The 20,590-nt window shown below is 41.3% G+C and overlaps 1 protein-coding gene across 2 annotated transcripts in view; it reads right to left on the reverse strand.

The window, feature by feature from the left end:
• Positions 1–954: 954 nt before the first annotated feature.
• The window catches only part of pdhx (pyruvate dehydrogenase complex component X), a 67,818-nt gene continuing 48,182 nt past the window's right edge, over positions 955–20,590 (reverse strand). Inside the window, exons 8-11 of one of the 2 annotated variants that reach the window (XM_029634482.2) lie at positions 14,367–14,425; positions 8,779–8,937; positions 5,282–5,346; positions 955–1,957 (exon numbers count right to left, since the gene is read on the reverse strand). In XM_029634482.2, the coding sequence (XP_029490342.2) occupies positions 1,732–1,957; positions 5,282–5,346; positions 8,779–8,937; positions 14,367–14,425 (509 nt within the window). In that variant the 3' untranslated portion in view covers positions 955–1,731. Of the gene's footprint in view, positions 1,988–5,281; positions 5,347–8,778; positions 8,938–14,366; positions 14,426–20,590 lie in introns of both variants that reach the window. The other variant, XM_029634481.2, reaches the window with a different exon arrangement.

The raw sequence follows: 20,590 nt of genomic DNA on the forward strand, positions 1-20,590 counted from the left end.
TCTCTAATTCTCTCTTTCTTTCTCTCTCTCGGAGGACCTGAGCCCTAGGACCATGCCTCAGGACTACCTGACATGATGACTCCTTGCTGTCCCCAGTCCACCTGGCCGTGCTGCTGCTCCAGTTTCAACTGTTCTGCCTGTGATTATTTGACCATGCTGGTCATTTATGAACATTTGAACATCTTGGCCATGTTGTGTTATAATCTCCACCCGGCACAGCCAGAAGAGGACTGGCCACCCATATAGCCTGATTCCTCTCTAGGTTTCTTCCTAGGTTTTGGCCTTTCTAGGGATTTTTTCCCTAGCCACCGTGCTTCTACACCTGCATTGCTTGCTGTTTGGGGTTTTAGGCTGGCTTTCTGTACAGCACTTTGAGATATCAGCTGAGGTTCGAAGGGCTATATAAATACATTTGATTTGATTCTCATTGGACAAGTGCACGTATGTACGACCTGTTTAAAAGCGCTTCTCACATTGTGTGTCAACGGAGCAGGTCCCAGAGTCATCCTCCAGGCCATGTGATCTCTCACAAGGGGGGATAAGATGAATCCGGGAACACCTCAGATCTCCAAGTCAAACTTATATTGAGCACCTCTGATTTAACAAAGATGAGCTCTGTTGGGGTAAAGGGAGTGGGATACTGATGTCATTGGACACACTGGAAATGTTATACAGTGTCTGTGTGTTTATGGAGGATACAGTGCCCCACCAGTGCTGACACACACATGTAAAACAGCTGTTCTAAACATACTTAGAGCGCAAATCCATCTGCCGCCGGAGGCTTAACACCCCTCTCTAGCCAGCAAATTATTCTAATTGGTTTCTATGCAAATCTCTGGCTTCAGATTCCAATTAAGCACACACAGACCCAGACACATCTGTATTTACACTGGAGAGGATTAGATAAGACAGGATGGAGGAGACATTGGTAAATAAAACACAGAACAGTAGGCCTTTTGTGAGTTGAATGCAATTTATTGGTTTGCTTTGTCAATATATATATCTGTTTTGGGGATGGTTATGATAGACTATATTTGTATTTAAATAAGTTAAAACCTTTCATACGCACAATCGTGAGAGATATCAGTGGACTTGTTTGCTTTCCTCAACCTATCAGGAGACCCAAAAATCACAACAGTCAGAATGTTCAGAGGAATTTCAAAGTGCCACTCACTCTGTCAGGGGTAGAATGAGTTGCACAGAAGAAATGCAGTGCTTTGATGGCCCATAATAAACACAAAAGAAATGTACAAAAACATGTTAGAATTATCCAGGTGAAAGAATGAGAACTAATTGTGACATGGGTCGTTGCATTGGGACTTGATATATGGGACTGGAATAGCCACTTTAGATACCAACATGGTGTGTTAGAATATCTCCCATGCAGCTCCCACCTCCCTCAGGTTAACTGAGACGTACCCTGTTATGGTAACATTTGTCTGGGGCTCCACTACAGAACATAGACCTCTGCAGCAATAGTACACTTACACACCTCCATCCCAAAGCCTTAGGAGTGATGATCCGGACATAGCATAGGTCATAAACAGTCAAAACGACTATATACTATGTACAGGCCAATAGCACACCTAACATTGAAATGTGCATTGACAATGGTCATTTAGTTAAAATGAACTTAAATTAACTGTCTGACCGCTTCTCTTACAAGCATGAAATAGGCTTCATGATGGAAGTGTTTCCCTTGCTCTCCTTCACTTCCTCTTCATCCCCCTCTCAGTTCAGTGTCATGCGCTGTGGCCGCTCCAGGTTGGCACGGAACTTGTCCAGGAAGCGTGATGCCAGCTCGTCGTCCACAAGGCGCCCATCGCTGGACAGGGTGACGGTCATCAGCTGTTGGGTGCTCAGGGCACCGGTCTCCTCGGTCAGATGCAGCACAGCCCTTGATGTTCCCACAGCCAGGATACACGCCTGGGGAGGGTTGATCACTGCACTGAACTCACTGATGCCAAACATTCCCAGGTTAGAAATACTGTCAGAGAGAGCGAGAGAGAGAGATTTAATCTTTCATGCCAATAAAGCTCATTTGATTTGTGAGGAATCGGGAGGAATAAATAGGGGAAGGAGAGATAGGAGAATGAGGGGGAGGTATGAAGGCGTGTGAGAAAGAAAGAAGGGTGGTGAGAGAAGGGAGGGAAATGAGAGAGATAGGAGACAATGGATATACAATTAACCAAGGGGAGATTACAGTCAGAGATAACGGGGCCTTTTTACTACAGATTCCCTGTTACTAATACATTCAATACAACATACACTCACATCGTAAAGAAGGGTGAGAGGTGAATTAAAACAGAATACAACAGAGCAGTGGAATATATAGGTGAATATAGGTGAATTAAAACTGAATACAAGAGGACACCAGAGGGAACATTTCCTCAAAAGACAAAGACAATGTGCCACTTGTAACAACAGAGGCGAACACAGAGAGACCATCCTAGCTCTGTGTCTGGTGAGCAATAACATCCATAGGCAATTTGCTGTGTGGCTTAATGACATACAGGCCTTGGGGATGGATGGACGAATGGATAAAGTTGGTGTCTTAACGACAGTTCCACAGGTGCTGGTTAATGTGAAGTTATAAATGGATTTTTACGAATGATCTTTGAAAGACAGGGTCCTGAAAAAGGGACGTTTCTTTATTTGCTGAGTATATCTTCAAGGAGAGATAGAAAGAGCTCACATCCTCTATAGGAATGAATTATCCTCCTCTCCGAGACAAAAAACCCATTTATGTCTAAAAGACCCCATTAATTTGAATGCATTAAAACAGCCCGCCCTCCCTCCACTGGAATGGATGGCCATGTAATTTATGGCTCTTGTCGTCTGTTCACATATTCTCTTCATGCCTGCATGTGATAATGTAGAATATGCATAATATATGGTCTAGATATTTTATGGGTCTGGGTTATAACTAATAGCAGGACATTTAGGACTGCTTCCCTATCAGCAGACCACTGAACTATACAGGAATTATTACCTCATGCCTTGTGCCATGTACAAATCTTCCCCCGTGAAATAGTTCCCAATCGTTCGAATTGTGACATCATGCTGGAAAATTTCTCCCTGCGTGAAAATGTTCCCAGTTCAATAATTACACGTGCATCCCTTTATGTGTCTGACTGAGCTCATGCGGATGTCTCTCCCTCCATCTAGAAAAACTGTTCCGTGGGCACGCACATTTACTTCACACATCTGCCAATCAACGGTGGACAGGAGTATTGACCAATAACAAGATGCTCTAGGTCAGCATATAAATACCCAGACTGTGCGTCAAAGTGCTGAGGGTTGATGTGAGGAGAGATTTTTTGCGTTTGCCAATTTTGATTGCCAATCCATATTTGTTAATTTAACTCGCTATACAAACAAGTTAAAACTGTACACCTCGGGGGCCTCCCGGGTGGCGCAGTGGTCTAGGGCACTGCATCGCAATATTATATTTGTGCTTGTTGGCTGTACCTGCACCGAAACTTTCTTCATAGCTTGCTTTCCATCTTTTGAAATATGGAGCCATCACTTATATTTACATGACTGCTCAGAACTTTTTTTTGTCATGGCTCTCTTGTTCCTCTGCAGCAGACGTAGTAGTGCCTTCAGAAAGAATTCACACCCCCTGACTTTTTCCACATTTTATGTAACCGCCTGACTTAAAAATGTATTAAATTCAGATGCGTCACTGGCCTAGACATTATACCCTATAATGTCAAAGTGGAATTATGTTTTCAAAATTAACAAAATACGAAAAGATGTCTTCAGTCAATAAATATTCAACCCCTTTGTTATGGCAAGTGTAAATAAGTTCAGGAGAGAAATAAAGTGCTTATAAAGTGCATTCGGTAAGAGTTCAGACCCCTTGACTTGTTCTACATTTTGTTAAAGCCTTATTCTAAAATGGATGAAATACACACAAACACACACATATATATTTGAATCAATCTACACCCCATAATGACATAGTGAGAAGAATACCCTGAAGTATAACATTTACATAAATATTCAGACCCTTTACTCAGTACTTTGTTGAAGCACCTTTGGCAGCGATTAGTCTAGAGTCTTCTTGGGTTTGACGCTACAAGCTTGGCACATCTGCATTTGGGGAGTTTCGCCCATTCTTCTCTGCAGATCCTCTCAAGCTCTGTCAGGTTGGATGGAGCATCGCTGTGCAGCTACTTTCAGGTAACTCCATTAATGTTCAATCGGGTTCAAGTCCAGGCTCTGGCTGGGCCACTCAAGGACATTCAGAGACCTGTCCCGAAGCCACTCCTGCATTGCCTTGGCTGTTTGCTTAGAGTTGTCCTGTTGGAAGGTGAAGCTTCGCCCCAGTCTGAGGTCCTGAGCGCTCTGGAGCAGGTTTCCATCAAGTATCTCTCTGTACTTTGCTCCGCTCATCTTTCCCTATATCCTGACTAGTGTGCTAAGAAAGTATTTACTAAAATAAACTGAAGTAAAAAATAAATAAAACATGTGAACCCAGGTCTGTAGGGTTGTATTAGTGGCCTATAGCAGCTGAAGCCTCTCCCAGTCCCTGCCGCTGGATAACATCCCCACAGCATGATGATGCCACCAACATGCTTCACCGAAAGGATGGTGCCAGGTTTCCTCCTAACATGATGCAAGGCATTCAGGTCAAATAGTTCAATTGTGGTTTATCAGGCCAGAGAAATTTGTTTCTCATGGTCCGAGTCCTTTAGGTGACTTTTGGTAACTATAAGCGGGCTGTCATGTGCCTTTTACTGAAGAGTGGCTTCCGTCTGGCCCTCTACCATAAAGGCCTGATTGGTGGAGTGCTGCAGAGATGGGAGAACCTTCCAGAAGGACAACCATCTCCACAGAGGAACTCTGGAGCTCTGTCAGAGTGACCATTGGGTTCTTGGTCATCTCCCTGACGAAGGCCCTTCTCCCCCGGCCAGCTCTAGAAAGAGTCTTGGTGGTAAATTAGACATCTGTATTTCACTTTCAATACATTTGCAAACATGTCTAAAAACATGTTTTCATTATGGGGCATTGTGTGTAAATGGTTGAAAAAAATATATATACTTAATCCATTTTGAATTAAGGCTGCAACAACAAAATGTGGACTAAGCAAGGGGTATGAATACTTTATGAAGGCAATGTATTGTGAGCAATATGTTTGGAATGTCAAGTCACTATAAAAATCACAGTATCCCATCGCAATACATTTCGTATCGGCACCTAAATATCACGATATCATCGTATCGTGATGCCCCTGGCAATTCCTAGCCCAATAGCAAGGGCATGTTGTGTTTACCTGAAGGAGCCTCCCTGGTACTCATGAGGAAGCAGCTTCCCATTTCGAGCCTTCTGGGCCAGTGCCTGGAGAGAAGAGATCAGCATTTAGTCAGTCATCTAATGTAGTCAGATGATCCTCTGGACTTACTCTAAAATGAGATTGTCAGGGATAAACTGGTTTACATTCTGCCCTAACTCAAAGCAATGATCTACTGTCTAGAGGTGATGCTGGCTCAATCATATCTATCAAATCCGGTTTCTAGCAGTTCCAGTGATATCGTTGAACCATGAAGTCCATACTGTAATGTTGAAATGCTGACAACCTCCCTCCAACATGACATGGTTAACATTCTAAAGGCAATCCTCACTCAAGAGTTCATACTGTCAACACCCCAACTGCTTTACTAAAAGGGCTTCACACCAGAGCTTCTGTTAGCATCACTTAAATAAACCTAGGCATCAACACACACAGAGCTAGAGCAGAGTGCTGTTCAATACTACTCTGTTGAACCCCATCGAAGTCAACACATCGCTTTTTCATTAACACAATGAGAGCTAAATTGGCTGAGCGGGAGGAAACACTGCAGGCTATTGCTTTGAATGAAAAATCCCACTAATTTAGAGTTAAAGACTCTGCAAGGTAAGGTCAATCTGTCATTTGCAGTGGCCATACAGCATTTGCTGCGATACGGCCTCTGTAGAAGTCAAGTCATTCATACTACTTATGCTTTGCGGAGCTCTGCATTGTTAAAATTAGGAGGTGCATGGCATCGCCATATGGAGCTCGATTTGGCCTCCGCAGGCGCCGCAATTGCGTCACACCCTCCATACGGCGCCTCGGGACAGCATTGTAGGATCGAGCATAAATCAGCTATTAGTCTTTGGAAGGAGCCTAAGCAGGCCATCTGGGGTGAAATGTGACGGCACTAGATTAACATTAGACAACAATATTCTGCTAAATTAACATTGGTAAATGAAAGTTGTGTGTAAACAATCGACTCATCTTGATTTAACAGCTCTGAATGCATGTCCTGTAGTCTATCATCTAAGTTTAACCCCAGTTGACACCATTGTTGATTACAAGTCCTGGGTAAACTTCAAACACAGTTGTACTTTTGTATACTATACATTTTCCCTTTATTGGCTACAGTGGAGTGAGAGCCCAAGTTGCTGCTTCACCAAATGTATTAAGTGTGTCATCCTCCCTATTGACCTGAATCGACTGGACTGAGTAAGGGAGTTGACATGACTCAGTGAGCAGAGAAGACAGATGAGCAGTTCTCTAATGTAATGGTGCTTTACAAACAATAACATGAAAACACACATTCCCTTCTTCAATCAAAAGTTTAAAAAATCAATATGACGTAATAATCCTACATACAGCTCTCATGTACGTCATGCTCATTCAAATGGAAATATGCTTTATAGATATTGCAGTGAAGATGCTTTTATCTAAAACACTATGTCAAAAGACCCAGAGGCGCAATAGAACACACGGGGATCCATTTGCGATAAAAGCACTGAAAGGTGAAGCAATCATGTTTTCAGTGGATTCAGACATGGTAGCCAGTGAGCGCTCTGTGTATTTTCCAGACCACATGTTGTATTCAATTAGCTGCTGATAAGAGGTTTACATTCTGCCCTAACTCAAACCAGGCTTCTGACTCACATTTAATGTGTAGTAAATGTGCATGAGAAAGAGAACAGTCCGAGTGTATATACATGGTTGTGTGTGTGTCTTGTTAGCGATTGTGTGCACTCTGGGGAGAGTCAATATTAGAGAACAGTAATGAGTTGTGGCGGGCAACAAAATTGGGAGCACATGTCCACCGCATCATTTGAGGGGATTTACATTGTCAATGCTGGTGACACAGCCTAGTCACTAGCCTCTTGAGACAGAAGTATATTTCTTAAGCTGGCACACCGGTGTGTTGTGTGTGTGTGTGAGCGAGCAAGAATGAATGTGCATGTACAAGTGTGTTTGAGCTCTCCCTCCCTCCCGCTCTCCCCAGCTGCAGGCAGTCACCTGAGGGTAAGGAATGACTCGTGGTTCTATAGACACCATTAGTGGCCTATGGCAGCTGAGGCCTATGTAAACCTACCCCCACTATAAACCTCTTTATATACCTTCTACTGATCTAGCATGGTGATCTTTTCTCATCATATCTGTATGTATATTTATGTATAATTATGGCACCTTCAGTTGATAGCTGGATGCTGAAATGGAGATGGAGGGAATTTGAGTCTTAAAATGTCCAATAACTCAGACAAATCAAAAATCACATTTTATTTGTCACATGCGCCAAATACAACAGGTGTAGGTAGACCTTACAGTGAAAGTCTTACCAACAATGCAGTGAACAAAAATAAGTGTTAAGGAAGTATTTACTAAAATAAACTGAAGTAAAAAATAAATAAAACAGGTGAACCCAGGTCTGGAGGGTTGTACTTCAGGCCTCCACCACAGCATTATCTGCATTATTCTTTGTAGTTCTTAAATCTTGCACAAAGATTTTTTCTTTGATGAATCGGACGCAAAGGTTTTTACTTCAGACACTGGACAAGGCCCCAATCACCGTAATTCGCATGAAGAAGAGAGGGAGATATAGGGGCCGTAGGTTGAGGATGCATTATAAGAATACGACAGCGAGTGGGTAACCTGCCTCTACCATCCGTCCTATTAGTCAACGTGCAATCATTGGATAATAAAAACTGGATGAGCCCCAATCAAGACGACATTCAAAACTGTAATATCTTATGTTTCACCAAGTCGTGGCTGAACGACAACATGGATAACATACAGCTGGCGGGGTTTATGCTGCATCGACAAGATAAACCAGCTGCCTCCGGTAAGACAAGGGGTGGCGTTCTGTATCTATTTGTCAATAACAGCAGGTGCATGAAAATAGTCAAACACACGGACTCAAATACACTCCAATGCATTTAAAAATTAAAAATATGTTCAAATCGTAGGCTATTTATAGGACCTTATTTGAAGTTACTTTCAAATACTTCCAATAGAAGCAGTTGATTCGGGCCACATTACTTAAATACTGAAATACACAGAAAATAATTACTTGTATTTAAATAACAAATACACATGTATTTGAACCCAGATCTGCAATACTCCCTGGTCCCTGTCCAAGAAGGTAAATGTCACCAACCCTGCTAATGTGTTTACCTAGAGAGTGATTCAGAATGAGCCTCCACACTACAAGTCATTACCCAGCCTGACCTTTCTAAAGAAAGGAATGCAGTCTCAGTCAGTTTCAGGTGATAGTACAGTCCTACACTCATTTTAGTGGAACTTTAATTTGAGTGTTTTGTAACTACTATTAAATAATGGAGATGGCTAATTCCATTTCAGATACTGTAACATTTAATGATTGTAATCCCCTCCGGCCAGGATAGTTAGCAGCTCACTGGCATGTATTTCTCCAACAGTACATAAGGCCACCATTCTGAACTGTGAGCTCAACAGTGCCCGGGTATCGGTAGAGCGGTGTTCAACTCTACCTTGGCATTAGCTGAGATCTCCTGCACCCCCTTGTCAGCAGCGTTCGTGATGATGGGGGTGATGAGGCCCTTTGGGGTCGCCACAGCGATGGAGATGCTAATGGAGTCCAGCGCCTGAGGCCCCTCCCCCGACCAGGTCACGTTGACCTCCGGCAGCTCCTGAAGGCAAAGGTCAGGTCAGAGGAGATTAGACACTGAGGACGAGAAAAGGACTGAGGGGGAGAGAGAGTGGAAGGGTGGAAGAGAAGGGGATAAAGGAAGACCGACTCAATGACTCTCAGAATCGCCTACATTTACACATACCCACAACTTGCCTTACTGAGACGGTGCTGCCAGCAATGGACAATATACAAACAAAATGCACAGTCCACATAGACATCATACAGAATATACAATAACAGAACAGTAAACATAAAACTGTGGAGTATAGGCTGATTACAGTGGGAAAATACAGGTACCTGACAAAATAAAGGAAACGCCAACAATAGGGCCACAGCTTCAATGCACCTTGGCATAGACGCTACAAGTGTCTGGTACTCTATTGGAGGTATGCGACACCATTCTTCCACAAGAAATTCCATAAATTGGTGCTTTGTTGATGGTGGTAGAAAACACTGTCTCAGGCGCCGCTCTGGAATCTCCCATAAGTGTTTATTTGTGTTGAGATTTGGTGACTGAGACAGCCATGGCATATATGGTTTACTTCTTTTTCATGCTCATCAACCCATTCAGTGACCACTTGTGCCCTGTGGATGGGGGCATTGTCATCCCATGGTAGCCAAAATGATGGCCTTCCCAGCATTTTTAGACATGACCCTAAGCACGACGGAATGTTAATTACTTAATTAACACAAGAACCACACCTTTTTGGAAGCACCCATTTTCCTTTTCTCAAATGTTTCCATTATTTGGGCTGTTACCTGTACAATTTACAGTGGGATATATCAATATAAGCAGATATACACACACACACACAACCCCATAATGACAAAGCAAAGACAGGCTTAGGAAATCTCACCCCAGATATCTTATCCTATTGTGTGTGTGTGCATGCTCATGATGTTCATGCTTTTGCAGTCTATAGACATATTGATCTAATATTTATATCCATTTTATTCTGACTATCTTTACAAACTTCCTCAGAAGATGAATATATGTACTATTCCTAGAGCTCTGAAGGCCCTTTTCTGGAGGTGAAATCACAACTGCACTGTGAAAGAACTATTTTCTGCTAGCACTGACTTTGCTGAAGGAAATGAATAATATCTTCTAAATGACTAAAATGTAAATGTAAAAGCCTCCATATACATAATTGACATCTGATTTCAACATTTGATAACAGCCAGGTTGCCAATGAGGCTATTTCCCCCTTACCCAAAGGGTTTCCCACTGCATTCGGAAAGTATTCAGACCCCTTGACTTATCCACATTTTGATACGTTACAACTTTATTCTAAAATGGATTATATATATATATATATATATTTAAAAAATCCTCAATCTACACACATTACCCCATAATGACAAAGCAAAGAAAATGAAATACTTTACTTACATAACAGTTGAATTCGGATGTTGGAGTCATTAAAACTTGTTTTTCAACCACTCCACAAATTTCTTGTTAACAAACTATAGTTTTGGCAAGCCAGTTAGGACATCTGAGTGCATGACACAAGTCATTTTTCCAACAATTGTTTACAGACAGATTATTTCACTTATAATTCACTGTACCACAACTCCAGGGGGTCAGAAGTTCGCATACACTAACTTGACGGTGCCTTTAAACAGCTTGGAAAATTCCAGAAAATGATGTCATGGCTTTAGAAGCTTCTGATAGGCTAATTGACATAATTTGAGTCAATTGGAGGTGTACCTGTGGATGTATTTCAAGGCCTACCTTCAAAATCGCTTGACATAATGGGAAAATCGAAATAAATCAGTCAAGACCTCAGAAATAAAATGTGTAGACCTCCACAAGTCTGGTTCATCCTTGGAAGCAATTTCCAAATGCCTGAAGGTACCACGTTCATCTGTACAAACAATAGTACGCCAGCATAAACACCATGGGACTGTCATACCGCTCAGGAAGGAAGTGTGTTCTTCCTCCTAGAGATGAAGGTACTTTGGTGCAAATCAATCCCAGAACAACTGCAAAGGACCTTGTGAAGATGCTGGAGAAAACAGGAACAAAACTATCTATATCCAAGGTAAAACAAGTCCTATATCAACATAACCTGAAAGGCCGCTCAGCAAGGAAGAAGCCACTGCTCCAAAACCACCATAAAAAAGCTGGCCTCCGGTTTGCAACTGCAGATGGGGAAAAAGATCCCACTTTTTGGAGAAACACCATCCCAACTGTGAAGAACAGGGTTGGCAGCATCATGTTGTGGGGGTGCATTGCTGCAGGAGGGACTGGTGCACTTCACAAAATAGATGGCATCATGAGGAAAGGAAAATTATGTGGATGTATTGAAGCAACATCTCATTTCAGTCAGGAAGTTAAAGCTTGGTCGCAAATGGGTCTTCCAAATGGTCAATGACCCCAAGCATACTTCCAAAGTTGTGGCTTAAGGACAACACAGTTAAGGTATTGGAGTGGCCATCACAAAGCCCTGACCTCAATCCTATAGAAAATGTGTGGGCAGAACTGAAAAAGCATGTGAGTAAGGAGGCCTACAAACATGACTCAGTTACACCAGCTCTATCAGGAGTAATGGGCAAAAATTCACCCATCTTATTGTGGGAAGCTTGTGGAAGGCTACCCGAAATGTTTGATCCAAGTTAAACCATTTAAAGGCAATGCTATTAAATACTAATTGAGTGTATGTAAACTTCTGACCCACTGGGAATGTGATGAAAGAAATAAAAGCGGAAATAAAATCACTTTACCATTACTCGGACATTTCACATTCTTAAAATAAAGTGGTGATCCTAACTGACCTAAAACAGGGAATTTTTTCTAGGATTAAATATCAGGAATTGTGAAAAACTGAGTTTAAATGCATTTGGCTAAACTTCTGACTTCAACTGTATGTAAATGTAATCATTTTTTATTTGTAATACATTAGCAGAAAATTCTAAAAACCTGTTTTTGCATTGTCATTATGGGGTATCGCGTATCGATTGATGATGACTTAGGGCTGTAACGTAACAAAATGTATAAAAAGTCAAGGGGTCTGAATATATTCTGAATGCACTGTACCTACACCAATTATTAGTAGCACTGCACATTGTATTAATGGTACTGACTTGTACATAACTGCATTCTCGTGTTTCTTTTATTTATTTATGTATTTCACCTTTTCTGCTTATCTTTATTATTACCTTTATTCTGCATTGTTGGGAAAGTGCTCGCAAGTTAACCCATTGAGTCCCACTGTCGCACCAGCGAGATTTAGGACTTCTAACCCCTTTTAAAACATGTGTGTTTGAGCTTCTGGGTTGTACCATTGGATTCATAGTTTTCTTCTACCAAACGTGGGTCTGGGTGATTAACGGGGTGTGAGCTTGAGCTGACTTTCTATAAACCAAAAAATGTCTGTGGAGTCGGAATGGTTTGAACGGCAAACTATTAAATGCAATATATAAAAAGCTGAGACTAACAAGCTACACAAGAGTCGTTAGAAGGTAAGGGGTTTTTCTACATAGAAGATTATAGGAATACAAAGGACATAGTGTCTATAATACCGTAATAAGCTTACATTGCTGCTTTCACAAACTAGAAAACAGTTGTCACTGACTAATTGGACATGAATTTCCCACTGAGCTAACAATTTATGTACTTACAGCACTCACATAAATTAGTTTGTATCAGGTTTTTTTATTGACATTTGTCAATAAAACTCATGAATGCAACTGTTTGTCAATTTTGTCTCGTTGTCATGAATAGGAAAATTTGAACACACTCAATTGTGGGGCAAAATACACTGAAACATTAACAGCTCTTGGCACGACATTTTTAACCCTTACTTTACCAAGTAAATTTTTTTTTAAACTGAGACGGCATTCTTATTAACAGCAATGACCTGGCGAATAGTTACATGGGAGAAGGGGGGGGTGAATGAGTCAATTGGAAGTTGGGGATGATTAGGTGGCCATGATGGTATAAGGGCCAGATTGGAAATGTAGACAGGACACCAGGTTTAAGACCTCTACTCTTACAATAAATACCATGGGATCTTTAGTGACCACAGATAGTTAAATCCACTTCAAAATCAGTGTAGATGAAGGGGAAGAGACAGTTTAAAGAAGGATGTTAAAGCTTTAAGACAATTGAGACATGGATTGTGTATGAGTGCCATTCCGAGGGTGAATGGGAAAGACAAAATATTTAAGTGACTTTGAACCGGGTATGGTAGTAGCTGCCAGGCGCACCGGTTTGTGTCAAGAACTGCAACGCTGCTGGGTTTTCTATGCTCAACAGTTTACTCTGTGTATCAAGAATGGTCCACCACCCAAAGGACATTCAGACAACTTGACACAACTGTGGGAAGCATTGGAGTCAACATGGGCCAGCATCCCTGTTGAGCACTTTCAACACCTTGTAGAGCCCATGCCCCAACAAATTGAGTGTGGAACGTTTTCTTAATGTTTTGTACACTCTGCGTATAAGGGCTGGACATGCAGATAAATGATAGGTTAAGCATTTCACTGTACTGTTCTACACCTGCCATATCCTTTGCATGTGACAATGAAACTTGAAACTATTTGAAACCCTGTCCTATTACCACGATTGATAAGATACAATAACATATTAAGATAAGATGTTTCCACAGAAGTAAGGATGGGCCAGGGTGAAAGGTGAATAGGCCAGGGTGAAAGGTGAATGGGCCAGTGTGATAGTAGATTCACTGCTCTGACAAAAGGCACGGCCGCAGGTCCTAACAAAGTGGTGAGCCACGTTCTCATCTTTTATTCACCTCTGTCCCGGTTTCCATGGATACAGTCAGTCACACAAAGGAGCTATATTCATATTCAAAATGCACATTATGAAAATCAAAGCTTATCCTCTCCACAAATTGTACTGGCTAAGGCACCCAGCTGAATCCTACAGATTTTGTTTGGCGATTACATGCCCAGTCTTCAGACAGAGCGCAGGAAATTGAAAATCTAGACATTTTCCCTACTACAGAAATGTTTTCCTTCTCTCTCTTTCCTTGCCATGAAAAATGTACTAAATTAATTTAGAAAAACTTTCCAGAAAGGAGTATTCACCTCTCAGAATTCCCATCAACTGGCCGAAAGACGTGCTAGAATTAACTGGGAATTGGTGTCTATTTATAAGTCTGCCCATCAGCCAGACAATAGTAAGCTCTGTGCCTGCCTTAGCCTACCACCAGTCAGTCGATAAATATAAATGGGGTTGTTTGAACTAGGGACAGATGGGGAGGAATGGCTTCAGGGGATCTGCAATGGTGAAAGTGACGTGGCTTTGTTGCTCAGGAAACTAAAACCGAATAAATTCCAAGCTGTGAAGCAACACACATTTTGCAAAGGGCTGTGCACTTTCTATGGGCACTGTTGATATATCAAAAACATTCATATGGAAATGAACATTGACAGAGTGACTGAAACAGGCATGGTACTTACTCTAAGTGTAGCAGCAGCGGCCTTGATGATAAAATCATTGACGGACACTTTGATTTCCGCTGAAAAAACAAACATAAAAAGACAGTTGTCAAACACTCCAGATCTATAGTTCAAGAGCTGCTAGTCAGGTAAGTTAATTATCCAAATACCAACTTCTCCAAAGACCATGGCAGGTGACATCTGGTATGCAAGCTATAGGATGATGTGAAGATTCAGACTTACTAATCATGTGTGTTTAGGACAAATAGAGGCCTCCCAGCAAACCAAAATTGGTTCAGCTAAAGTTACCAGAACATTTGTTAGGTCGCGGCAAATGTTCTCATAACACAAAATGTCCGGTCGTGATGATGATTATAGAGTGTTTGTACATTATAAAACATTTTCCAGATGTTGAACGTTCCTAGAACAAGATTAAACCACCCTTTAAAAAGGTTCCAAGAATGTATGATTAGGCTGTGGGAACAGTCTGGTGAGAACATTGTGGGGATGTCCCAAAATATATGTTCCCAAAAAACAAACACATTGTCTGTTCTTTAAAAGGTTCCCAGAATGAAATATGTTAAACCTAAAACAAATATGCTATGAACGTCATAAAAACACTGTTTTTGGGAAATAATGGAACATTGTGGGAATGTTCTGTGTAACCTATGTGATTATCACAAGAATATTCTTGCAAAATCCCAGACAACTGCTATAACTTAATTCAATGTTCTGGGAACCTTTAATAAAGAACTTAAGACCAAGTGCTCTGTCAACATTCTTGCAACATTAAAGGGATGTCCTGTGCTACCTAACTTAAACATTGCATAAATGTTATCACAATTGAGCATATTTTGTGTTCTGGGAAACTCTCTTGTAATGTATCCACACTGTTCTCACAAACGCATTAAATGTTTCGGGAACCTTTACAAAACTCAAAGGCTGTTATGTCAAAATTCTTGCAACATCAAAGGAATGTTTTATGCACCCTAATACATACATTATCTGAATGTCAGCACAATTTGACAGCTTTAGTGTTTTGGGAACCTCTTTCATCATATCCCCACAATGTTACCACAACCTATAGAAATGTGTTTGGGGGACCTCCTGAGTGGCGCAGTGGTCTAAGGCACTGCATCACAGCGCTAGCTATGCCATAAGAGATTCTGGGTTCGAGTCTAGGCTCTGTCGCAGCCGGCCACGACCGGGTGACCCATGGGGCTGTGCACAATTGGCCCAGCGTCTTCCGGGTTAGAGGAGGGTTTGGCCGGCAGGGATGTCCTTGTCCTATCGCGCACTAGCGACTCCTGTGGCGGGCCAGCCGCAGTGCACGCTGAGACGGTCGCCAGGTGTGCGGTGTTTCCTCCGACACATTGGTGCGGCTGACATTGTGTCAAGAAGCAGTGCGGATTGGTTTGGTTGTGATTGGGGACGCACGGCTCTCGACCTTCACCTCGCCCGAGTCCGTACGGGAGTTACAGCGATGAGACAAGACTAACTAATTGGATACCATGAAATTGGGGAGAATTATTATTTTTTTTAATTGAAAAGAAACATGTTAGGAACATTTAAAGAACATAAAAAATGTGTTCTGGGAACGTTTTTGTAACATCAGATGAATAAATGTTGCACCCTAAAATAAACATTGTATAATAATCCGCACAATTTGACAGCTTGTGTTTTGCGAACATATCTATTGTGATGTCCCCACAATGTTTGCACTAGACTGTTCCCACAACTTATTTAAACATTCTGGGAACCATTAAAAATGTGTTCTGGGAACGTTCTAGCAACAACAGGCAAATGTTTTATACATCCCTGACCTTCTGTCCTGCCTCTACCATCTGTGTCATTCTCTGTCCTCCAGGTTTCCTCTGTCTCGCTTTCTTTCTCGCCTATATACCTCACTGTCTCTCCTGTCCTCAATACAGTACCCGGGGTGGAGTGGGCAGGGCCTGGCGTTAGTCCTGGGCTGTTTAAGAGTGCCCATTAGCGGGAGACGGTTATGAATGCTGTTAGAAGTATCACTAATGAGCTAACTGTGAAATCCGCTGTGCTCCTGAACAAAGAGAACAAGGGAAAACAACCGGACGGACAGAGGATAGAGAATACCTCAACACACACAACACTGAAGCTAATAAGCCTGGAATGGCCACTCACTCCGCGTTTATAAAATTATAGGAATCATTATTTAATTCCTTGGAAATGGAAATGTATTACATGCATTGTCACGGTCATCTTGAAGAGCATATAAATAAAGCTGGGTTTAACTGTCAGGTTTAGATTTAATAAGGCCGCGTTGCATTCATCTCGCATCTCTTAAAAGGAATAATGAGCTGGACCAGGAGTTTTTCCTGACCATGTAAAATGAGAAGGAACAACTCTGGGCCCTGGTGCCACCCCACCAAAACACCATGGAGTTTCTGGACTGGCTCGGGTCCAAGTATAACAATAAAAAAACACCATTGGGTGGTAGTTATGACACGTGAAAACAATGTTCTTTATCTTTCTCTCTCTTCTTGTAGTCTACCTGTACCTCCCTTTAATGAGAAGCCATTAAGCAGAAGAAACATGGAACATATGTTGTGCACAATGCCTTGGCTAATTTGATTGGTGGAGAGAAATGGGATGAGAGAAGAGGTGAGGGAGTGAAAGGAGAACATGCAAGGAATCCCCTGCAGGACTGAATGGGTTAGGCACTGCCAGCCCTGCCTAATCACTTCATGTCATATCACTAAAGAAACACCAGCACTCCTCTCTCTCCATACCCCTTCAGTTTCTCTCTCTCTCCCTCCTCCTTTCCTTCACCCTCCTCATTTTCTTCTCTCCATCTCTCCCTTTCTTAGGCGTTTAGTAGACACCTTTTCCCTGCTGCGATGATATAATCACAGGGCACATCAATGTGACATGCTTTGAACCCGGAATACATGATTATCCTGGCTGACTGGAGACGTTTGAGTTCGGAGTGTCCTGCAAATAAAAGTCTCTCCTTTGCCTGTGGAACACTTCAAATGAAGACACCAAACAATATATGTATCTTACCCTAATTTAAAAAGGAAATGGCCACCGAATACCCCCCCATGGGACCTTGCGTAAATGACATGACAATGCCATGCAGGGTACACAGTACATACAATGCATTCGGGAAGTATTTAGACCCATTCACATTTTGTTACATTACAGCCATATTCTAAAATGGATTAAATAGTTTTTTCCTAATCAATCTACACACAACACCCCATAATGACAAACATAATGACAAAGGTTTTTAGACATTTGTCTCATGGTCTGACAAACACTGTTCTAGCTGTCACCTTTCACCGCAGATGCGGAAGTGCGACATCGGCAACATCCAATTAAAAAAATATTTTTAAGCAGATGTATTATGCTAATTACATTTCCACAGGGGCATGGACATTGGGGGTTTTAAAGTAGTCAAAAGTGTAGTATTTGGTCCCATATTCCTTGCACGCAAAGACTACATCAAGCTTGTGACTACAAACTCGGATGCATTTGCTGTTTGGTTTGGGTTATGTTCTCCACAATAGTAACTGAATGGTGAATGATGACTGGAGTAATTTTCTTTCTAAGTGAGTAAATAAGATGTTTTGTGAGCACTTCTAAATTAATTCTGATAATGCCAATAATAGGAAAAATCATGAATGAATCGTGAATAATGATGATTGAGATGCCTACAAAAAAACATGCTTACCACTCATTAATACCATAACGGGAGGTTAGCATTTTTTTGGGGGGGGGGGGGGGGGGGGTATGGTATCTGTGCCTCTGTAACCTTCTCAGTCATTATAATTCAACACACGTTTCTTTCTAAATGGTATAACAGATAGGTATGAAAACACCCTCAAATAAAAGCTGACATTCTGTACTGTCGTCTAATATGAAACATATCTCAAATCTAAAATGCTGGAGTATAGGAGCCAAATAAAAGAAATGCAGCTTCACTGTCCAAATACATATGGAGGTGTTCTGGGTGAAACTTTGAACATTGTTATACTCAGAAGTATAGGAACAGTTACAAAAGAGACATGAGGGGTGCCATAATGAAGCTTTGGAGGGGCTGAGTGCAGGGAACACGATCACATGTGGCAGTACTGATAAGGGGAGAAACCGTTTAAGGCTCATGTCACTCAGCTCCCTGCTTAGCAATAATGATGCAATGTTTAGCGATAAGGAGGCTAGGCTACCTATATCCCTCAGTGTTCAGCTGGGTTGTGTGATGTCGCGCTACTGTTTACTTGAACACAAACAGCATTCATCTTTGACCAGCTTTGTGTTGTGCTGTGCATGTTATGTTGTGTTCTGATATGTTGTTCCCTGTTATGTTGTGTTCTGATTAGAGGTCGACCGATTAATCGGAATGGCCGATTAATTAGGGCCGTTTTTAAGTTTTCATAACAATTTGAAATCGGTAAAAAAAAAAATAATAATAATATTTTTTTTTTTACATCTTTATTTAACCAGGCAAGTCAGTTAACCTCTTCAGTCGACCCTCTACTTTTTTGAACATTCTGTTAAAAATCGCGCAACATTTCAGCGCCCTGCTACTCATGCCAGGAATATGGTATATGCATTTATGCATGTGTGGATAGAAAACACTCAGACGTTTAAAAAACTGGTTAAATCACTGCTGTGGCTTTACCAGAACGGCATTTACATCGAAAAGCACAGGAAAAACTGATCACTGAAAATGGGGAAAATATATCCATGCGCTACTTGAACCCATTGATGAACGTGAACCACAATTAATTGCCTGAGGTTGCAGTACCTACAGCTTCCACAGGGTGTCTAGAGTCTTGTCATTTCCCTTCGAGTTTTTTCTTGGTCAAACACATACAGGACACCGTATCTAATCCGGTCTGGGACCGGATATTTTCGTTGAGTTTCTAGCCGGACATTTTTCCAGACGGACAGCTAATGATCTTTACATCGCCTCCTGATGAATTTTATCGCTTATTAACGTTTACTAATACCTAAAGTTGCATTACAAACGTATTTCAAAGTGTTTTGTGAAAGTTTATCGTCGACTTTTTGAATTTTAAAAAATGACGTTACGTTTTGAAACAATGTTTTTTTCGTTTATCACACAGTCTACATATAACGATATCTAGGCTTTATATGGACCGATTTAATCTAAATAAAGACCCAAATAGTGTTTATGGGACATCTAGGAGTGCCAACAAAGAAGATGGTGAAAGGTAATGAATGTTTTCTATTTTATTGTGCGGTTTGTGTAACGCCGAAATGCTAATTATTTTGTTTACGTCCCCTGTGGGTCTTTTTGGGTGTTACATGCTATCAGATAATAGCTTCTCATGCTTTCGCCGAAAAGCATTTTAAAAATCTGACTTGTTGCCTGGATTCACAACGAGTGTAGCTTTAATTCGATACCCTGCATGTGTATTTTAATGAACTTTTGAGTTTTAACTAATACTATTAGCATTTAGCGTAGCGCATTTGCATTTCCAGAGCTCTTTGCGTCCCGAGTAGAAGCAACAGGTTAAGAAAACGTTCTTATTTTCAATGATGGCCTAGGAACGGTGGGTTAACTGCCTTGTTCAGGGGCAGAACGACAGATGTTTATCTTGTCAGCTCGGTGATTCAATCGTGCAACCTTACAGTTAACTAGTCCAACGCTCTAACCACCTGCCTCTCATTGCACTCCACGAGGAGCCTACCTGTTACACGAATGCAGTAAGAAGCCAAGGTAAGTTCCTAGCTAGCATTAAACGTATCTTATAATAAAAAACAATCAATCACAATCACTAGTTAACGACACATGGTTGATGATATTACTAGTTTATCTAGCGTTTCCTGCGTTGCATACAAGCGATACAGTGCGCATTCGCGGAAAAAGGACTGTCGTTGCTCCAACGTGTACCTAACCATAAACATCAATGCCTTTCTTAAAATCAATACACAGAAGTATATATTTTTAAACCTGCATATTTGGCTAAAAGAAATCCAGGTTAGCAGGCAATATTAACCAGGTGAAATTGTCACTTCTCTTGCGTTCATTGCACGCAGAGTCAGGGTATACGCAATAATAATAAATGTTTTGTTTTCTAAATGATAGTTTCCGGATTCAACCATATTAATGACCAACGGCTCGTATTTCTGTGTGTTATTATGTTAAAATTAAGTCTATGATTTGATATTTTATAGAGTAGTCTGAATGAGTGATGGTAGGCAGCAGCAGACTTATAAGCATTCATTCAAACAGCACT

This window comes from Oncorhynchus nerka, linkage group LG25 (assembly GCF_034236695.1).
Source record: "Oncorhynchus nerka isolate Pitt River linkage group LG25, Oner_Uvic_2.0, whole genome shotgun sequence".
Classification (NCBI taxonomy): Eukaryota; Metazoa; Chordata; class Actinopteri; order Salmoniformes; family Salmonidae; genus Oncorhynchus; species Oncorhynchus nerka.